Source organism: Ornithorhynchus anatinus, chromosome X5 (assembly GCF_004115215.2).
Source record: "Ornithorhynchus anatinus isolate Pmale09 chromosome X5, mOrnAna1.pri.v4, whole genome shotgun sequence".
Taxonomy (NCBI): Eukaryota; Metazoa; Chordata; class Mammalia; order Monotremata; family Ornithorhynchidae; genus Ornithorhynchus; species Ornithorhynchus anatinus.
Genome location: NC_041753.1, coordinates 7880954 through 7900094, shown reverse-complemented (window position 1 = coordinate 7900094; position 19141 = coordinate 7880954). Strand labels below are relative to the sequence as shown.

General features: G+C 60.7%; 2 protein-coding genes and 1 long non-coding RNA gene across 3 annotated transcripts; 1 reads left to right on the top strand and 2 right to left on the bottom strand.

Moving 5' to 3' along the window:
* The first annotated feature begins 129 nt into the window (after positions 1 to 129).
* LOC114808045 lies at positions 130 to 933 on the top strand. Its single transcript, XR_003755997.1, has 2 exons — positions 130 to 175; positions 757 to 933. It is a non-coding gene; the product is annotated as an uncharacterized LOC114808045 (long non-coding RNA).
* NEU1 (neuraminidase 1) lies at positions 934 to 5133 on the bottom strand. Its single transcript, XM_029055353.2, has 6 exons — positions 4875 to 5133; positions 4532 to 4724; positions 4180 to 4442; positions 2115 to 2297; positions 1798 to 2020; positions 934 to 1710 (listed from the first exon to the last, which is right to left on the bottom strand). The coding sequence occupies exons 1-6, from the start codon at positions 5025 to 5027 to the stop codon at positions 1484 to 1486; spliced, it is 1242 nt and encodes a 413-aa protein (XP_028911186.1). The 5' UTR covers positions 5028 to 5133; the 3' UTR covers positions 934 to 1483.
* Positions 5134 to 5496: 363 nt separating this feature from the next.
* Positions 5497 to 18262, bottom strand: SLC44A4 (solute carrier family 44 member 4). The gene is made up of 21 exons (XM_029055331.1): positions 18144 to 18262; positions 16476 to 16524; positions 16269 to 16342; positions 15907 to 15985; positions 15714 to 15813; positions 15217 to 15339; positions 15072 to 15132; positions 14424 to 14508; positions 14249 to 14332; positions 13211 to 13446; positions 12461 to 12560; positions 11810 to 11902; positions 11374 to 11476; positions 10581 to 10834; positions 9555 to 9649; positions 8800 to 8903; positions 8235 to 8308; positions 7707 to 7777; positions 7489 to 7583; positions 7297 to 7381; positions 5497 to 5743 (listed from the first exon to the last, which is right to left on the bottom strand). The coding sequence occupies exons 1-21, from the start codon at positions 18190 to 18192 to the stop codon at positions 5628 to 5630; spliced, it is 2130 nt and encodes a 709-aa protein (XP_028911164.1). The 5' UTR covers positions 18193 to 18262; the 3' UTR covers positions 5497 to 5627.
* Between the last annotated feature and the right edge of the window lie 879 nt (positions 18263 to 19141).

Genomic DNA, 19141 nt, shown 5'->3' with positions numbered 1-19141 from the left:
AGTCTCTGAGTTCCCACTTGAGGATAACTGCTTGAACGCTGACCCACTTTAGTTGTTGGGACTGGGAGTGCTTTCGGGTCTGGGGGAGAGGGAAGGGGGAAGTCTGTCGTGACTCTATCTCTTCTTTCCTCTAGGAAGTGGGAGAAACCGGAATGAGGTGAAACTGCAGCTCCAGGTGAGCATTGCTTTGTTCTGGCCAGGGGAAGTGTCTGCCAGCTCTTATATGGGAGTGTCGTGGTGTCTTCCCCCCCCCCCCCCCCCCCCCCCGTGGTTACTTATTAAGTAACCATTGTTGACAGTGGTTTCTCTTGGGTCTCAGGCTGTGGGCTTCCCAGAGTAGGAATGATGATTGGTTTGGACTAGAGTCTCTGAGCTGAGCTCTGAAGGACACCCTCAAACCACCTGACCCTCTCTGGGATTTGACACCCACTCCCTTTAGTCCCCATGCCCTCCTGCCCAACTTTATTTTCTGTTAACATTTTGTTACGTTTTCTGAGCCTGGGATCACCACCCCTCTATTGTCTCCCAAAGGCACCTTGCCTTGCCCGATCATTGGGTTTTTCCAAAAAGGCCTGAGCTTCTAGTGCCTGGAGAGGTCAAGCCCACCTTCCACCGGGTAACAGCTCCTCATTCCAAGTCTCCTGTTTAGTTGCAGGGGTGGGGCCATCGCCCCCCGGGCTCACAGACTGGATGGAGTCATGGAAGTGACCAGTTCCGGGCAGAGAGCGAGCCACTTAGCTATCTTTTCCTTCTCAGGGCTGGGCCCTCCCAGTGAAGGCCAAGGATGTGAGGTGGAGACACAAGAGGACTTCAGGGGAAAACAAAAGTCAAGACTGTGGGCCAGGGGGTGCTTGACATCACATGCTGCTTCTGGCCTACTGGGGCCCAGGGGAGAGAAGGGCCGTGATAAAATAAAGCAGACTCAAAAGCTTGGATTCTTACCTTAATGATTCTTGGAACTGGGGTTAAAGGTGGGAAGGGTTGGGGCAGTAGAACTCAGCAAAATAAATACCACGGGGCCACCGGGCCCCTCCCTATGCCCCCACCTGAGCCTCCTGCAGGGCAGGGGTTGAGACCACACCTACAAGAGGTTATGATAACCTGAAGTGGAGGGAGGGAATGGCAGAGAAGGCAGCCTCCCCCTGCACAGATCCAATTTACTGGTAAAGAGGCTCCCCCTACCCGAAGGAAGGTGGGGTAGAGCCAGCAGCAGGAAGGGGCCATTTTAGGCCCTGAGGAGGGACTTGATGTAGGAACAGATTCATGTACACGTGATCCATCAAATGGGTTTCGGGGAAGAAAAACCATCTATAGAGCAGCCAGAGGGAAGGGTTTTCTGGGGGGGGGGGGGGGGGAAGGGAAGGAAGGGCCGTCTTAACCGGAGCGGCCTGTGCAAAGGACCCTCGGTGGAGGGTTGAGTCTCAAGGTGTTAGGGGGCAGAGGGGGGGGAGCGGGGCATCCAGTCCTCCCCCCTCGGCCATTCTCACAAGGTCCCGTAGACGCTGACCTTCACCAGAGAGATGGCCTCCGTGTAGTGGCTGCGCCCTTTCTCGTACAGGACGTAGAGCTGGGAGGCCCAGTTTCCCTGTGAGTTGGCGGCCTCCACGGTGGCCAGGGAGGAGTAGCCGCTGGGGCCGGGCCACAGCTGGACCGTCTCCTTCCCCCATGAGGAATCATTGCTGAGGCTCCAGCGCAGGGTCAGGTTCACCCCTGCGGGACATGCGGCAAGGTGGTCCCTCTGTGGCCCCGCCCCCCTCCGCGACCCCCGGCCCCTCTCCCCTCCGCCCCCCAACTCACGCTGCTTGGGGTGGGCCGGGTTGGAGAAGAAGACCAGGCCGGACCGGGTGGCCACGGCCCCGGCGGCCACCACGGGGTCCACCAGCTCGGAGTCGAAGGTCACGTCCCGGGGCCGCAGGGTTTCGCAGGCATCGTAGCTGCGCAGGATGATGCGGCAGCGGCAGTGGTAGTTGTTCTGGTTCCGAGCGTTGATCACCACCGAGCCGTCGGGCAGCTCGTAGGGCTGAGGGGGGCGGGCAGAGGAGGGCGCCGTGAGGGGGTGGAGGGGGAAGAAGACCCGCGGGGGGGCAGGCGGCGGGGAGGGGGAGGCCTCAGACCTGGCACTCGTCCGGGTTGAAGTCGTGGTCGTGCTTGGGCTGGCCGAAGGGGAGGCCGCGGAGGGAGGCGCCGTACCGCCAGGAGGCCCCGTGGTCGTCGCTGAGGAGGCAGAAGACGCCGTCGCGGTCCAGGGTGCCGTGGCCACACACGATCAGGCGGCCCCGCTGCGGCTCGTGCCGCTTCTGCGCCGGGGAGAGGACACCGTCGCCTCGGAACCCCTACTCGCGCTCTGCCCGGGGCTCGACCGACACCGCCGACCGAGGGGGGTCGGAGGGAGCACTTGGGCCTCACCCCCCCCTCCCCATCCTTCAATTTATGCATCTATAGATCAAGCAGTGGTATTAACTGAGCACTTCCTATGTGCAGACCACTGTTGTGAAACTTTTTTTGAGGGGGAATGGAATTTCAACACTTCCTATATGGTATTTGTTAAGTGCTTACTAGGTGCGGGGGTGGAGTCAAGCAAATCGGGTTGAACACACCCCCGTCCCCTGTGGGGCTCAGGGTCTCAGTCCCCATTCTCCAGCTGAGGTAACTGAGGCACAGAGAAGTGAAGCGCCTTGCCCAAGGTCACACAGCAGACAAGCGGCAGAGCTGCAATTAGAACCCATGACCTTCTGAATCCTGGGCCCGGGCCCTATCCACTATGCCTTGCTGCTTCACTGTACTAAGCACTGGGATAAGTACAAGCTCATCAGGTTGGGCACAATCCACCTCCCACTTGGGGCTCACCCCCCTTTTCCAGATGAGATAACAGGTACAAAAAAGTGAGGTGCCTTGCCCAAGATGACACATTGGAGCCAGGATTAGAACCCAGGTCCTCTGACTCTCAGGCCCTCGGTCCCCAACAGGAAGCGTTCCACTCCGGCCGCTCCTCCAAGACATACCCCGACGGGAAGTAGCTTCCCGTCCTGTCCCAGTTTAGGAAGTACTCGGTGCCCTTCAACGAGGCCCAAGGTCTTCCACAAGGAATTCGTGCCCTGGAAGCTTTGTTAGACTACGGGAATCCCCCACCCTCAGAGGCGAAGCCTCTCATCCACTTCAGTCACATTGGGTAACACCATCGGAAGCTCATTGTGGGTTACCCAGCAACTGTTCCATAGTATTCTCCCAAGTCCTTGATCCAGTGCTCGTACCTGTAAATATATCTATATTAATATCTGTCTCTACCCCTCTAGTCGATAAGCTCACTGTGGGCAGGGAAGGTGTCCGTGATGCTGTATTCACCCAAGCGCTTAATCCGGGGCTCATCTCTGCAATTTATTTATATCTGCCTTCCCCTCTAGACTATAAGATCGTTGCGGGCAGGGAAGGTGTCCGTCATACTGTAGCCAACCAAGCTCTTAATCCGGGGCTCATCTCTGCAATTTATATCTGCCTTCCCCTCTAGATTGTAAACTCGTTGTGGGCTGGGAGGGTGTCGGTTACACTGCACTCACCCAAGCGCTTAATGCGGTGCTCATCTCTGCAATTTACTTATTTATATCTGCTTTCCCCTCTAGACTGTAGGCTCGTTGTGGGCAGGGGAAATGTCTTCAATGCTGTTACACCGGACTCCGCCAAGCGCTTAGTTGAATGCTCCGCACACAGGCAGCGCTCAGTAAATACGACTGACTGACTGGTCTGCGCACAGTAAGTGCTCAAGACCTACCATTGATTGACGGACTGTTTGAAGCTGCCCCTCTCTCCGCCCCCCGAGGCTGAGATGTTTCGTCCCCGCCCCCCAAGCGAAGACGGGCTCGCTCTGGGAGGGTCTGAGCGTGCCCCCCTTTGGGATGGGAAGCAGCGTGGCTCAGTGGAAAGAGCGCGGGCTTGGGAGTCAGAGGTCACGGGTTCTAATCCCGGCCCCGCCGCTAGTCAGCTGTGTGACCTCGGGCAAGTCGCTTCACTTCTCTGGGCCTCAGTTACCTCATCTGTCAAATGGGGATTAAAACGGGGCGCCCCCTGGGCCAACCTGATCGCCCTGTATCCCCCGGCGCTTAGAACAGTGCTTCGCACATAGTAAGCGCTTAACGAATACCACCGTTTATTTTCCACGGGGGGCCCCCGCGGGCCCGGCCTGACCTGGATGCCGGAGCCGGGCCCCGGGGCGAAGGTCTCGGTGCCGATTTCCAGGGACAGGTTGCGCGGGGCGCTCCAGCTGACCCCGTCATCCTTGCTCCAGATGAGCATGGTGGAGGAGACGGGGCAGCCGGCCTGGTGGGCGCACAGGGAGAAGAAGAGGAAGACGACGCCCGTGTCCTCGTCCGACACCACGGCGCCCAGGTTCAGCCCGTCGGGCGCCTCCCCGTCGTCCACGATGAAGGCGGTGGGCGACCACGTGGAGCCTGCGGGCGGAAAGGGGGTCGGAGGCCTGTCGGGCCCGGGGGCCGCCCCGCTCCCTCCCCGCCGTGCGGGGGCCCCGGGGCCCGGCCACCTCCGTCCACCGAGCGTCGCGAGGCGATGAACTTGGCCCCCGCGTCGGACGCGGACATCTTCCGGGCCTCGGCGAAGGCCAGGAGGGTCCCGCGGGGGGTGGCGGCGATCAGCGGGATGCGGAAGGTGTCGACGGAGCCGATCTGCTTCCCGCTCACCCACAGGAGCTGCTCCAGGGTCACGAGGGGCTGCACCTGCCCGGGGCGGCGGAGGAGGAGGAGGAAGAGGAGGAGGAGGAAGAGGAGGAAGAGGAGCCGGGGGTCAGGGTGGAGCCCGGGGGAGGGGAGGGGAGGGGACGGGAGGGGAGGACCGGAGCGGGGCGGGAGAGAGAGGCGGGGGCTCACCTGGCCGGCGTCCTCAACCCCGAGGCCCCGCAGCCCCCAGCCGGGGTTTCCCCCCAGCAGCAGGAACAGGGTGGGGAGGAGCAGGAGGGGCCCGGGCCGCCCCCATCTTGGCTCCGCACGGCCGGGCCGCCTCTCTGCCTCCCGCTCTCCCATAGACCGAGCCGTTCCTGGCTCCCGCTCCCCGATCGCGGATTCCCGATCCCGCTAGCCGCCCACCGGGAGGCAAGACTGCCCGGCTGGATCAGCTGATGCCCGCTACTCCTTTAAAGCCCCGCCCTCCCCCTCCTCTGATTGGCTGGCGGAACCTAGCCCCGCCCTCCTCCCCCGCCACGTGACCCGAGACCCCCGCTCTCCAGCGTAGGTGACTGAGCCCATCCGCGCGCCTCGGATTGGCCGGGGTCCGCCCCACGTGACCCGGCCCCGGCCTCCTATTGGCCCACACGCTCCCCCCCGTCCTTCTCGGCCTTCGGGCGACTCCGAAGCTCCGGGCCGCGGCCGCCTGGGCCTGTGAGGCGGGAGGGGTTTCCCCGGCTCCTCATCGAAGCGGACCCCCCCACTCCCCGCCGACCCGGCGCGGGGCGAGCGAGGAGAGAGGCAGCGGCGCGGCTTTCCCCATTCGATGTGGAAAAAAAATCATCATTTATTAAAATGTGTTTATAAAAGTGGGGTCGGGCGCTGGGCGAGGGAGTGCGCCTGCGCAGCTCGGCCCGCGAAGGGGGGGGCGCCGCGAAGGGGGCCGCGCATGCGCCGTGGCTACTTCTTTTTGGGCGCCGCGGGGGCGCGGTTCTTCTTGTCCAGGATCTGCATCAGGGACTTGGGCATGTAGTAGGGCCGCTCCGGCGACCCGTTGTTCCGCTCCAGGTCTTCCACTGCGCCGGACGCCGGTGGAAAACAAACGAGTCAGCGCCCCGGCTCTGCCCGCCCGCTGCCCCCGCTGCCCCCTCTGCCCCCGGCAGCGCTGCAGGGAAGGAGGCAGGAGACAGGTTGAGCTCTAGCCCGCGGTGTAAGCCCGTCAATGGGCAGGGCTTGTCTCTATCTGTTGCCGAATTGTCCATTCCAAGCGCTTAGTACGGTGCTCTGCACGTAGTAAGTTCTCAATAAATGCGATTGAATGAATGAAGTCTGCGCCCAACTGAAGTCTACCCGCACTCCCTCCTGCTGCTGGCCCCAGCCTCCCTCTCTTCTCCCCCCTCGCCTCCTTCTGGCTCAGCCCCCTCCCTGCTCCCTGAGGCCGGCCCTGCACTTTACATCGTGCCCCTGAAGCGTGGCTTTAGTGGCAGGGGCTTGGGAGTCGGAGGACGTGGGTTCTAATCGCGACTCCATTTGTCTGCTTGGTGGGCAAACCGCTTAACTTCCCTGGGCCTCGGTTTCCTCAACGTGGCTCAGTGGAAAGAGCACGGGCTTAGGAGTCAGAGGTCATGGGTTCTAATCCCGGCTCTGCCACCTGCCAGCTGGGTGGCTTTTCGACAAGTCACTTTACTTCTCTGTGCCTCAGTGTCCTCATCTGGAAAATGGGGATGAAGGCTGTGAGCCTCACGTGGGACAACCTCATTACCTTGTATCGATCCCATTTAGAAAGTTGCTCGGCACATAGTAAGCGCTTAACAAATACCAACATTATTATTATTTTCTCATCTGTAAAAGGATTAAATACTGAGAGTCTCACGTGGGACAAGGCACTTACCCTGTATCTACCCCAGCGCTTAGAAAAGTGCTGGGCACATACTAAGCGCTTTAAAAATACCATTATTATTATTATTAAAGCCAAGGGTGGGTGCTGAGCTTGGGGGCCAATTGGACCTCAGCCTCTTTTTCTATGCACCACGCCAGAGCCCCTCTATTCCGGAACCCCTCACGGCTACTCTCTCTTCTTCCCACCGCCCCCTCGCCTCAGGAAGATGGGACAAGATCCCATCAGTGGAGAGGTGGGCTGGACCTTGGAGTCCAGAAGTGGGAGAAGGTCTCAGTTGGTCTCAGAAGCCTCTCTCTCACCTATCCGTCCTCTTTTAAGTCTTTCTTAAGCACCTACTACGTGCCAGGCACTGTTCTAAGTGCTGAGGGTAGATCCATGCTAATCAGGTTGGATGCAGCCCATTTCCCAAATGGAGCTCGGTCTTAATCCCCATTTTAAGACTGGTCAAGACAAGTGGTGGAGCCGGCATTAGAACCCAGGTCCCTCTGACTTCCAGGCCTACCAACTCTGATGTAGCGTCCTCTCCCAAGCGCTTCGTACAGTGCTGTGCACGCAGGAGGGTCTCGCTAAATGCTATTGCTCGATTCTTCCCCTTTCCCCGCCCTGGAGGGCCCCCCTCCTCCCACCCCGGACCCCTCCCTCCCTGATCTGCCCCAGGTTGAGCCCGCCCTCGGGAAGAGAAGATGGCAGCACCGTGCCAGGAAGGGAGGAGGGCTGGGGAAGACTTACAGAAACACAAGAAAAGCGTGTCCACACACATGGCGAAGACGCTGAAGAACCCATGAGCGATGATGTAGGAGCCGAAGATCACAACCTGCCACACAGGCCGGAGGGGAGAGGGCTGGGGGTCAGCACGCCCGGAGTCCCGGAAGCTCAGGGGGGAGGGTGACGGGTTGGGGGCCCGGTGGGCGCCATTCTCACCAGCATCGGGAGCCAGTAGAAGTTGAGTGTGGGTGCACGGAAGTGTTCGGATGGCGGCGGGATGCGATTGGAGAAGAAGAAGAAGGAGAGGATACCTGGGAGGGAGGAGGGCCCAGGCTGAGATCTTCTCCCCCCCCCCCCCCCCGGGGACCCAGGCATCCCTCCCACCAGCCCCCGGCTCTGCCCTGACTCCCCGCCCCCCAGGTCCCCACGCTCACCGACTGCCCCAACCACCAGCAGCTTCCCAAAGAACAGCAGCAGATCTGTCACCTTATCGAGGACGAAGACCCTAAGGACGATAATGATCGGGGTCCTCGTCAAGCACTTACTGTGTGCCGGGCATTGTTCTAAGCGCTGGGATAGAGGCAAGATAATCGGGTTCCTGTCCCTCCATAGGGCTCACAGTCTTAATTCCCATTTTCCCCAAGAGGGAACGGAAGTGCAGAGAAGTGAAGTGACTTGCCCAAGGTTACACAGCAGGCAAGTGACGGAGCCGGGATGAGAACCCAGGTCCTTCTGAATCCCAGGCCGGGGCTCTAGCCACTAGGCCTTCCTGCTTCCCTTCTCCTCCCTCCACCTCCCCAGAGCTCTCTACTTCCCGGAGGTGAGCTGGGTGGAATAGGGCCAGAGGAACGGTCCAGCTGAGAAGTTGGGAGGGCTGGAGGAGTTCATAGGGGCATATGGGGAGGTCAAAGGGGGGGAGGAGGAAGGGGGAGAGTGGTAGAGGGGGGAGGAGGGCTTCAGACCTAGTCAAATTCCTCATGAGCAGCATGAAGGCGTTCCTAGCTGATATGCAGAAATTCTTCCCGTAGATGGCGATCTGGGGGGGGGGGCAGGGGGAGAAGGGGCAGATTGGGGTCTCCCAGGAACCAGGAACCCCCCAGAACCATCAGAGTGGGGGTGGGTTCCCCCCACCTGCCAGGCTCCACATACCTCCCACCTCTCCCCAGCCCCCGGCCCCATCCCCATCCCCTCTCTATCCAACCCCCTTCCCCTCTCCCAACCCCATCCCCATCCCCAGGTTCCCCCCTCCCCTATTTCCATCCCCGCTCCCAACCCCGTCTCTCCTGCCCCTCCATCTCTAACCAACCCCCATCCCCTGCCCCTCCATCATCCCCCTCCCCCCTCTCTATCCAACCCCCATCCCCTCTCCCCACCCTCATCCCCATCCCCTGTCTCCTCTCCCGGCCCCCTGGCCCCATCCCCAGATCCCTCCTCACCTGTCCCTATCCCCGTCCCCCAACCCCTTTCCATGCCCCTGCCATCCCCCCGGGCCTCCAGCCCACCCCCGACCCGCTCAAGATAGCCCACCATGATGTAGGCGTTGCGGTTCAGGATTTTGATGTATCTCTCCAGGCACCAGAAGCAGCACTTGAGGCAGCAGAGCAGACAACGGGCCACCGAGTTCTTGGATCCTGCGGGGGCGGGGGTCTAAGAGGCAGGAGGCCAGAGGCGGCGGGCCCCGGGCAGAGGCTGCAGACCCCGGGAGGGGGCGGCCAGCCAGTTGGGGGGCCCTCCCCTCTCCAGGACCTCAGCCCTCGACCGCGGCCCTGGTTGGGGGGCAGGCACTGTGCCCGGCCTCGTCTCCTTCCATCTCCTCCAGCCTTTAGCACAGAGTAAGCCCTTAAATACCACAAAGTTTGACCAAAGCGTTCCAGAACACGGGTGTCCCATCCGGGGCGCTCCACACCCTCTGGCCCAGCCAAGCCTCAGGTCTGACCCCACTCCCTGTAGTTCCTCCACGCCCAAGGGGGCTTCTACTCCCACAATGCCCCCCGACTTCCCAAAACCCCAGAGCCCTGAGCTCCCCCAGCACCCTCACCTCCCTCATTTTTCAGAAAATCAGAGCTCGAGGCCCCCAGCTCCCATTTTCCCAGAACCCCAGAGTTGTGGGCCCCCCAGCCCCCTGCCTCCCCCCCACTTCTCAGAACCCCAAAGCTCCAGGTTCCCCAGCTTCCCCCCCCAACTTCCCAGAACCCCAGAGCACGCCCCCCCAAACCCCTCGGCTCCCTGTATTTCCCGGGACCCCAGGTCCCTCCCCACCCCCTTACTCCCCAGCCCTCTACCTTTGAGCTTGTGATCCAGATACTCCAGGATGAGTCTCGCCATCTGGACCAAGCTGAGAATCAGAGCGCCGAAGGCCAGCGACCCCGGGTGGTACCTGGTCGGAAAGAGGGGGACGGCGGCATCTTTCAGCTCCCCCAACCACCCCACCCCACCCTCTCAACCACCACCATTCCCAGAATCACCATCCGCCGACCCCGACGGGTTTTGGCCCTGAAAGACCCCGCTCTCCTCCCTGCCTCCAGGCGGCTCGGTTGGTCCATCGGGTCCAAGCCCGGCCCCGTAACGCCAAAGTCGGGGGGAGGCAGATCCCGCTCCGGCCGCGCGACAACACAGTCTCACTTTTCCCGTCCTAGATGATCAGGCAGGGCCTGATGGCAGGGAACGGGGGGGGGGGGGGGCAGGGCCTGACTTCTGATGTCATCAATCAATCGATGGTATTTATTGAGCTCTTACTATGTGCAGAACTAAGGGCTTGGAAGAGTCCAATACAACAGAGTTAGCAGACCTGTTCCCTACCCATAACAAGCCGACAGTCTAGAGGGCTCCCTAGATGTACCCTCCCTAGCACCGGGCACAGCTCTTAGCACAAGGTGAGTGCTCAATATTTTTTTCCACGGTATTTGTTAAGCGCTTACTATGTGCCAGGTTCTGTACTAAATGCTGAGGTAGATACCAATTAATCAGGTCAGACACAGTCTGTCCCCCAAACGGAGCTCCCACTCTAAATCACCAATTTACAGTTGAGGGAACTGAGGTCCAGAGAAATGAAATGACTTCCCCAAGGTCAAACAGCAGCCAAGCGGCAGAGGCGGGATTAGAAGGCTGCTAACTTCCAGCCCCAGGCTCTAACTACTCGGCCAGCTTCTTCTGTAAATAAATCCCACCAATTGCTCCAGGGCCACTGGGGACTGGTTTCCTCAGCCTCCGTGCTCGGGGCTGGTTTCCGTTCTACTCCGCCACACCGGGGACCCCGGCGTCCCTCTGCCCCAGGCCCCCCCTCCGGCTCAGGGGTCCCCGGGGCTGACCGGAGCGTGCGCATGAAGGAGGCTCCCAGGGGAAAGGCGGGGATGTCCTTGGGCTTGTGGAAGGCCCAGTAGAAGGAGGCGAAGGCCCCGGCCAGCACACACTGGCCCAAGGCCAGCACCCAGTTGACCGTCCAGAAGAGCCCCAGGACGCCATACACCTGCAGGCTGAAGAGGATGCGCTGGGTCGGGCCCTTGGAGTTGTACTGCAGGAAATGGCAGCTCAGGCCTGGGCACGAGTTGTTCACGATGGGCTTCTGTGCCCGCGGTGTAGGCACGGCCCCCCAGGCCGGAGGCAGGCACGGGGTGGGCGGGAGACACGGGGCAGAAAGGGAGAGACAGGGCGGGAGACACAGGCCGAATCCTTCGTTACTTCCCACCCACCTTCTCACTCCCCACACTTGGGGCCTGGGCTCCCCTTCCCACCCCTTCCGATACAGACATTCCCCCAAAATCCCTTCGCTCCCTCCAGATCCCACCCAATCCCTCAATAATCTTCCTCCCTTCCTTCCTCCCACCCTCCTCCTCCTCTTCTTCTCTGCAGCCTCCCCAGGCCCACGCCTCCATCTCGTGGATAACTTCCTCCCGCACTGTGAGGTTTCCACCCCGTCCTCTGACCCCAGCCTATGGGCACCTCCCAAGTGACCCTCCTCGTTGCACCCCCGAGCTCCCCGAGGGCTTGGCCGCGACTCCCCTTCCTGTTACGGGGTACCCTAGGCTCTGAGAACAGTTCTCCCCGCTCAGTCAGCATCAGTGGTGACCCTCCCCTCCCTCTCTCCTCCCTGGACCTCCTCACCCTCGGGTCACAGCTCTGGTTGAAATCGACATTCTGACAGCCTGGGTCGGTGAGGTTGGGGGCCGAGAAGCTGTAAAGGGGCTTCCCAGTCGTGGCCAGGTAGCTGAGGATGCCATCAAGGAAAGGAGGCAGGAGGGAGGGAGGGATGGGATGAGGGGGCGGGGAAGTGGGGGGGCTTCCTGGCTCCGTTCCAGGGGACGAGGGTCAGGGAACGTCTCTGGACCCCAACTTGGGATCAGGCATCACTAGGTCTTGGACTCCTAAGGCCCTAGAACTGGGGGATGGTCCAGGGGGTGAGGGGCTGGGATGTGGGGATGACCGGGGTCTCTGGACCTCGACATGGGGTCAGACATCACTAGGTCTTGGGCTCCTAAGGCCCGGTAGCTGGGGGAGGATCCCGGGCCCCCGGCTCCGTTCGGGGGGAAGGAGAGGATACACAGCTGTTATGGCCCAATAGGAGATGCAGATAAACAGCAGGACAAATGTCAGAAGCGGGTAGAAGAGGGTGGACATCATATGCCTTATTGTCCTGAGGAGGGAAGCCGAGGGTCAGAGGATGGAGGAGCGGGGATGGAGGAGGGAGGGTGTCAGAGGAGGGAGGATGGGGAAGGGAGGATGGAGGAGGGAGAGAGGAGAAAGGAGGAAGAGGGGAAGGAGAGACGGTCACTACCCAGGCTCCCACCACTGCCTCCTGCTCCCCATCCGTCCTGCTTCCCCCCATTTCCCGAAGCTCCCTCCCTGCTCCAGTCCTTCCTCACCGCCTGCCTGGTCCTCCCTACCGCCTCATCCCCTCTCCACTTCCTCTTCCCTCTAATCCCTTGCCCCTCTTCCCCTTCCCGGATCTTCCTGCCAGCCCCTCGAGGACAGGGATCGGGCCCTTTCCCTCTATTGTACACTCTCAGCCCCCTAGCACCATGCTCAGAAGAGCGCTCGGCCCAGTAGTCTTGTACTGCGGTCCCACCCACCTTCCCTCGTTCTCTCCCCACCGCCCCGTTTCGTGGTTCTCCCTCCGGTCTCCCTGGACCCCACTTCATTCTCTTCCCCACCATGCTGCTCCCCCGGGCCCCCCGACCCCTGGCTGGCTCACTTGCTGGCCTCCTGGAGCAGGGCAATGGCAATCTGTATCCGGACCCGCAGGAAGATGAGGAGGAGAACCAGGATACCCTCCAGCACAGCCACCACGATCACTGAGGGGGGTGGGGAGGTCAGTGGGGAACAGGGATATTCCAGGGACAGGAGAGGAGGCAGAGGGCTGACCTATCCACCCCCAACCCAGAGTGGGTCTCTCAGGGCCCGGATCGGGGGTGCAGAGGGGACAGGCAGCTACATCCCAGCCCGCAACCTTTGCTCCCCTAATGCCAACCTTCTCCCTGACCCTCCATCTCGTCTACCTCGCCTCCGCCTCCTCGCCCTCGTCCTGCCTCCGGCCTGGAACGCCCTCTCTCCTCATAACTCACAGAAAATGACTCTCCCCCACTTCAAAGGCTTACTGAAGGCCCACCTCCTCCAAGATGCCTTCCTTGACTAAGCTCCCGCTTTCTTCTTCTCCCTTCCCTTCTGCGTCGCCCTGATCTGCTCCCTTTATTCATCCCCCCTCCCGGCCCCACAGCGCTAATGTCCATATCTGCAATATATCTACTTCTATTAGTGTCCCTCTCTCCCGCTAGACCGTAAGCTCGTTGTGGGCGGGGAATGTGTCTATTGTTATAGTATCCTCTTCCAAGGGCTTAGTACAATGCTCTGCACACTGCAAGCGCTCAATAAATGCGATTGAATGAGTGAACGGGGGGCCCCCTGCGAGGGAGGAGCCTCCTGGGGCGGGGGTGGGCTCACGCACAGGCGACCAGCCAGATCTCCTTGGTGCTGCGGTAGGCGCCCAGGTCGGAGGTGAAGCCGATGTCGGCCATGGAGTCTCCGTGGTCCCGCAGCCACTGGTACTCGCTCCAGCAGTGGTAGATGGCGTAGGCCAGGACCCCCAGGACTCCCACGATGAGCACGTACACCAGGGGCCCGGCCAGCAGCTGCAGCAGCAGCAGGAACACCAGGCTCAGCACCAGGGAGATGAGCAGGGCTCTGGCGGAAGGAGAGCGGAGCAGTGGTGAGGTCCCCGTCCCGTCCTCCATCAGTTTGGACCCCCCGCCGCCCCTCCGAGCCGTCCCCTCCTCATCCCGGAACTCCCTTCCCAACCCATCCAAAATAATAATAATAATAATGGCACTATTTGTTAAGCGCTTACTGTGTACCAGGCACTGTACTCAGCACCGGGTTAGATACGAGCAAATTGGGTTGGACACAGTCCCCGTCCCAAGTGGGGCTCGCCATCTCAATCCCCATTTTCCAGATGAGGGAACTGAGGCCCAGAGAAGTGAAGTGACTCACCCGAGGTCACACAGCAGACAAGCAGAGGAGCCGGGCTGAGAACTCATGACCTCCTGACTCCCGGGCCCATACTCTATCCACTATGTCATGCTGCTTCTCAGTTCAGCCTGGGGTCCCCTCTGACCTTCAGTTCCTTCTCCCCCCACTTCAGCCTCCCCTCTCTTCCCCGCTGGCCTCCTCCAGGGAGAAATCAGCAAATTCACTCCCTCTACACTGGAAGCTCCTAGTGGGCAGGGAATGGGCCTTCCAACTCTCTTTTATTGGACTCTCCCAAGTGTTAGCAGAGTGTTCTGCACACAGTTAAGTGCTCAGTAAATACCATTGACTACCAACTCTGTTATATTGTACTCTCCCAATCACTCAGTACGGTGCTCTGCATTCGCTCAATACATACCACTGAATGATTACCAGCTCTGTTCCACTGTACTCTCCCAAGTGCTTAATACACTACTCCGCACCCAGTAAGCGCCCAATAAATGCCACTGATTGAACTCACATGAGGATCCAGTACCAGGAATGGGCGAAATCCTCAAAGATCTTGAGGCTGAGATCCCGAGCCCCCAGGGTGTCGAACAGACCCCTGGTGAGGAAATGGGGGTGGGGGAGAAAGGAGCATGGTTAAGGAGAGTCATTATGGGAGGCGAGGGCGGAAGGGGGTAATAAAGACTCACTTGATGCCATCTGAGATGTTGGCTTGGGATATGCCAGGAAGGTTTGGGGTTGACTGGTTGGCAAAGGGAAAGCAGCGGCTAATAACTGGAAAAAGAGAGAGAGAGACCTCTCTCAGCCCCCCGCACTCAGTTTGCTGCTCTGCCCTCCTCCCGCTCCCTCCAAACAATCGATCAATCATATTTACTGAGTGCTTATAGTGTGCAGAGCACTGTACTAAGTGCTCGGGAGAGTACCATATTAGCACAGCTGGTAAGGAGTTTCCCTGCCAACAATGAACTTACAGCCTAGAGTAGGGACAGACATAAATAGGAATAAGTAAATAACAGATACGGATATAAGTGCTGTGGGGCTGAGGGACGGATGAATAAAGGGGGAAAATCCACATGCAAGGACGAGGCAGACGGGAGTGGGAGAAGAGGAGATGAGGGCTTAGTTTTGGGAGGCCTTGTCGAGGCACATAGTAAGCGCTTAACAAATACCGACATTATTATTTTCGTCGGGCTTCGAAGTGGGGAGAATGGAGGTCTGTTGGATGCGGTCCAGAGATGAAATGTGGGTGAGGGTCCCGGGACCTCAGGCCTCCCCTCGATTCCCTCCAGGGACCCAGGTGAACGGTCCCCGGTCAGTGACCCACAGAGAGAACTTACTGGGAGATGACTGAAGGAGGAAGCTGGGGCAGAGTTCATACTTTAAGCTGTCAATCACCCTCTGGGGAGGAGAGAGACTGTGATGAGGGTATGCGCGCGTGTGTGTGTTGCGCGCGTGCGGGCAAGGAGGGGGCCACATCCTCACCATGTTTATGTCCACCTCAGGGTGACAGAAGTTCAGCTTCTCTTTGAAGACATCCTTGACGAGCTTGTACAAGTCATCTGGGGGCACCACCCAGTAAATCTGGGGGCACGAGCTGACACAGATCTTAGAGAAGGAGAGCGGGGGGTGAGGAGGGCAGAAGAGAGTTGGAGAGCATGGGGAGGTAAGGTAGGGGCAGAGGAGAGCCCCGAGATGGTGGGGGCGGGGGGATGGTGGGATGGGAGAGAGTGGGGGGATGGTTGGGGGCAGAGGAGAGAGCGAGGGATGGTAAGGGGGCAGAGAGCGGAGGGGATGGTGGGGCAGAGAGGGGGGATGATGGGGGCAGGGGGATGGTGCGGGTGGGGGAATGGTAAAGGGGGTGGAGAGTGGGGGCACGGGAGGGAGCGAAAAAGAGCGGGAGGACAGTAGGGGAGGAGGAGAGTGGGGGGGAATGGAGATGGCAGAGTACAGTGTGAGGGTGGTGGGGGGCCGGGACTAACCTGCGTGGTGGGACACTGCAGGCCGTTGGTGGCCATGGTCAGGATGTTGGTGTATCTGGCGCAGCTGAAGATGTTCAAGTACATGAGGTTCGGCTTATCCCTGAGGAGACGAAACAGGGCGTCGAACACGAGCCTCGCCCCGGGGTCCCCGGTCCGCCCTCCCTCCGCGGCCCCCCCGGGTCCCGGTCCTCACCTGTTGGCGCCGACCCCACAGTACACTCCCGAGGAGTTCCTGGGGTACAGGACCTGCTGGGGGTCTCCGTAAACCCAGGCTGAGGGGAGAGACGGGCAGACCGGGACGTTGGGGGTGGGCACGGAGGCTCTGTGTTTGCGTGTGTGTGTATGCACGTGTGTATGCATATGTGCCTGCACACGCTTGAACCGGTGGGGGACTGAGGGGTGTCCCTTGAGGGCCCTCCCCCCTCCTCCTGGTTCAGAGCTCAGGGCTTGGTCCGGCGAGGGAGAAGGCAGTGAGGGGGTGAGAGCTGGAGTAGGTAGGGACCGGAGCTGGGAGGGGACGGGAGGGGAGGGACTGGGTTGGCGAGGGTCACTCACCCACAATCCCGACGGTGCAGTAGCCAGCGATGAAGAGCATGAAGAGGATGTAGCAGAGAACATCGGTGCAGCCCCTTGGCGGGAAGACAGGGGAGTGAGGAGTCCCCCGGCACCACCGGTGGGGAGAGACTGGGGGGGGGGGACAGGGAGAGGAGGAGGAGGGACCAGAGCCCGGGAAGGGCGGTGTGGGGCGGAGCGGAGCCTCACCTTCTCTTGATGGGGCCGTGGAACGAAGGGTCGAATTGGTGGGGCTTCCCTGTGGCCGGAGGGGGAGAGGGAGAAGGACCTGGTGACCCTGCAGCCGCTGGACCTTCCAGCGGCCCCCAGAGCCGGCCACAAGCCCCTCCCCCTCAAGCTTAGACTGTCAGCTCATTATGAGCAAGGGCCGCGTCCACTAATTCTGTTGTATTGGACTCTCCCAAGTGTTTAATACAGTGCTCTCTACCTGGTAAACTTTCATTCATCCACTCATTCAATCGTATTGATTGAGCGCTTACTGTGTGCAGAGCACTGAACTAAGCGCTTGGAAAGTACAATTCAGCAACAAAGAGAGACAATCCCTGCCCACGACGGGCTCACAGTCCAGAAGGGGGGAGAGAAACATCAAAAACAAGTAAACAGGCATCAATAGCATCGATATAAATAAATATATACACACACACACATCAGAACAAGTAAACGCTCCTTCGGAACTGCTCAATAAATACCCTCGATTGGATGAGTCTAACTCCCTTCCTTCCTGCTGCACCTTCCGGCCCTTTCTCAGCAAGCAATCCCCGGATTCGGCCACGTGGGAGAGGTGGGGGTCGGGAGGCAGAACCAGAAAGGGGCCCAGACCCGGGGGAGGGGAGAAGGGGGCAGAATGGAGGACCTGCCCTGCCCTGAGCCTCCAGGGGTGCCCTGCCTCTCCTCTCCTCTGAGGTGGCCTTGAACGCAGGCTTGACCCCTGGGTGTCGCTTCCCCCTCCACACCCCGATGCGGCCTCCCGGAACCCCCTGCCTCTGATGTGGATGGGCCTCCGGCCTCCTCCCTCCTGCCCTGTATTTGCTGTGGTGATTTCCTTATTGCCCTGGGACAGAGAATTGCCCAATCCACCCATCCACCGGTACTATTTATGGAGAGATTGTTGTAGGCAGTGCATTGTACTAAGTGTTTGGGAGTTCGTAGGCCAGGTTCCTGCGGGCAAGGAGTTTACGGTCTGGGGTGGGGGGCGGACCCCGGGAAGTGACAGACACGGACTTTAAACCCTTGGGGGGTGAGTGGGGCTTTCCCCCTCTGTCCCAGCCCCGTCTCCCTGCCGGGACCCAGGCGTCCTGATCCCTCGGGGCCCTCCCCGCACCAGTCCCTGGAGATGGGGGCGGGGTGGACACCGACCGCCCAATTTCCCCGAGGAGGACGTGGGCCTTCTTCCTTGAGTACACAGAGCCTGGTTGAGGCGGGGAGGGCCACAGTCTGGGGGGGCCAGATTTGGGGGGAGAGGGCGGACCGGGGGGGCGGGGCGCGGACAGTCTGGAGGAGACCCCCTGGGGGGGATGAGGGTGGGCCGTCGGTTCTCCCCCATGGCTCTGGACTCTGCCCCTCCCCACCAGAGCCGGGGGTCAATCATTGACCAGTGTGGACTGCAGGAAGAGCACGGAGAGTCAGCCCCCCCCCCCCCCCGACCCGCCCCCCGGACCCCGGATCAAGCCCCCTCCCCCTTCCCCCAAGGACTAGGACCCCCGGCCGAGCTCATCTCTCCTTCCCGACCCCTCCCCACCCTCTGGGGCTCCCCTATCACCACCCCCTTCCAAACCCCCCTCCTCTCCTCCACCCCCAGCCCCTCATCACCTGTCCCCCCTCCTCCCGGGGACCCAGGCGTCCGTCCCCCCGGCTCACCGTAGGGCTCATCATCTCCTCCTCCCTCTTCCACCTTCCCCCGGGCCATGGCTTGGGGGCCGGCTGCGGGGGCCGGCCGGGAAGGGAACCCCGAGACAGCGGACTCTCACCTGCTTCGGCCCCCCCCGGACACGCCCCGCACTGTGGCGTCACGGCCCCGCCCCGGCAACGGGCCCCACCCCCCGCTCACCTGGGCCCGGCCCCACCCCGCTCGCCTTGGAAACGGCTTCCCCTTCCCGGGCTCCTCCCCCCCCCCTTGCCACCCCTCAGGGTTCCCATCCCTCATCCTTAACCCCCTCCCCCCCCAGATGTCTGCCCCCCATCCCAGTCCCGTCCCCCCTCCAGCTCCGGGTCTCGCTCCCCTGTCTTGCCCCTTCCGGAAGGCTCCTCCCCTCGACACCCCCACTCCTGCGTTATCATCATCATCATCATCATCATCCATTCATTTGTATTTATGGAACGCTTACTGTGCGCACGCTGCTGTACTAAGCGCTCGACAAGGGCGATTCGGCAATAGAGTCAATCCCTGCCCACAACGGGCTTTCAGTCTAGAAGAGGCAAGCATCAAAACAAGTAAACAGACATCAATAGTATCAGTGTAAATAGAATTATAGCTAGATGCACATCAGAACAAGTAAACGGGCATTAATGTAAACAGAATTAGAGATCCGTACATATCTACACAAGGTCCGTGGGGTGGGGCGGGGGTAGAGCGAAGGGAGAGAGTCGGGGCGATGGCTAGGGGAGCTGAGGAGAAGGGGGGCTTCGTCCGGGAAGGCCTCTTGGAGGAGGTGAACGAAGGAAAGAAGGGAAGGTTGATTGGCGGATGTGAGGAGGGAGGGAGTTCCAGGCCAAAGGGAGGACGTGGGTCAGGGGTCGACGGCGGGACAGGCGAGAACGAGGCGCGGGGAGGTTTAGCACCAGAGGTGCGGGCCGCGCTGTAGGAGGAGAGAAGGGAGGTGAGGTAGGAGGGGGCCAGGTGACGGAGAGCTTTGAGG

Coding starts and splice junctions, on each gene's coding strand:
- NEU1 (XM_029055353.2), bottom strand. CDS start 5,027: ATGGGAGAGCGGGAGGCAGAGAGGCGGCCCGGCCGTGCGGAGCCAAGA. Junction 4,725..4,874: donor GGGTTGAGGACGCCGGCCAG/GTGAGCCCCCGC, acceptor CGCCCCGGGCAG/GTGCAGCCCCTCGTGACCCT. Junction 2,298..4,179: donor GGCCCGGCTCCGGCATCCAG/GTCAGGCCGGGC, acceptor TCCCCGGCGCAG/AAGCGGCACGAGCCGCAGCG.
- SLC44A4 (XM_029055331.1), bottom strand. CDS start 18,192: ATGGCCCGGGGGAAGGTGGAAGAGGGAGGAGGAGATGATGAGCCCTAC. Junction 15,986..16,268: donor CTGCACCGTCGGGATTGTGG/GTGAGTGACCCT, acceptor CTCTCCCCTCAG/CCTGGGTTTACGGAGACCCC. Junction 14,333..14,423: donor AACATCTCAGATGGCATCAA/GTGAGTCTTTAT, acceptor TTTCCTCACCAG/GGGTCTGTTCGACACCCTGG.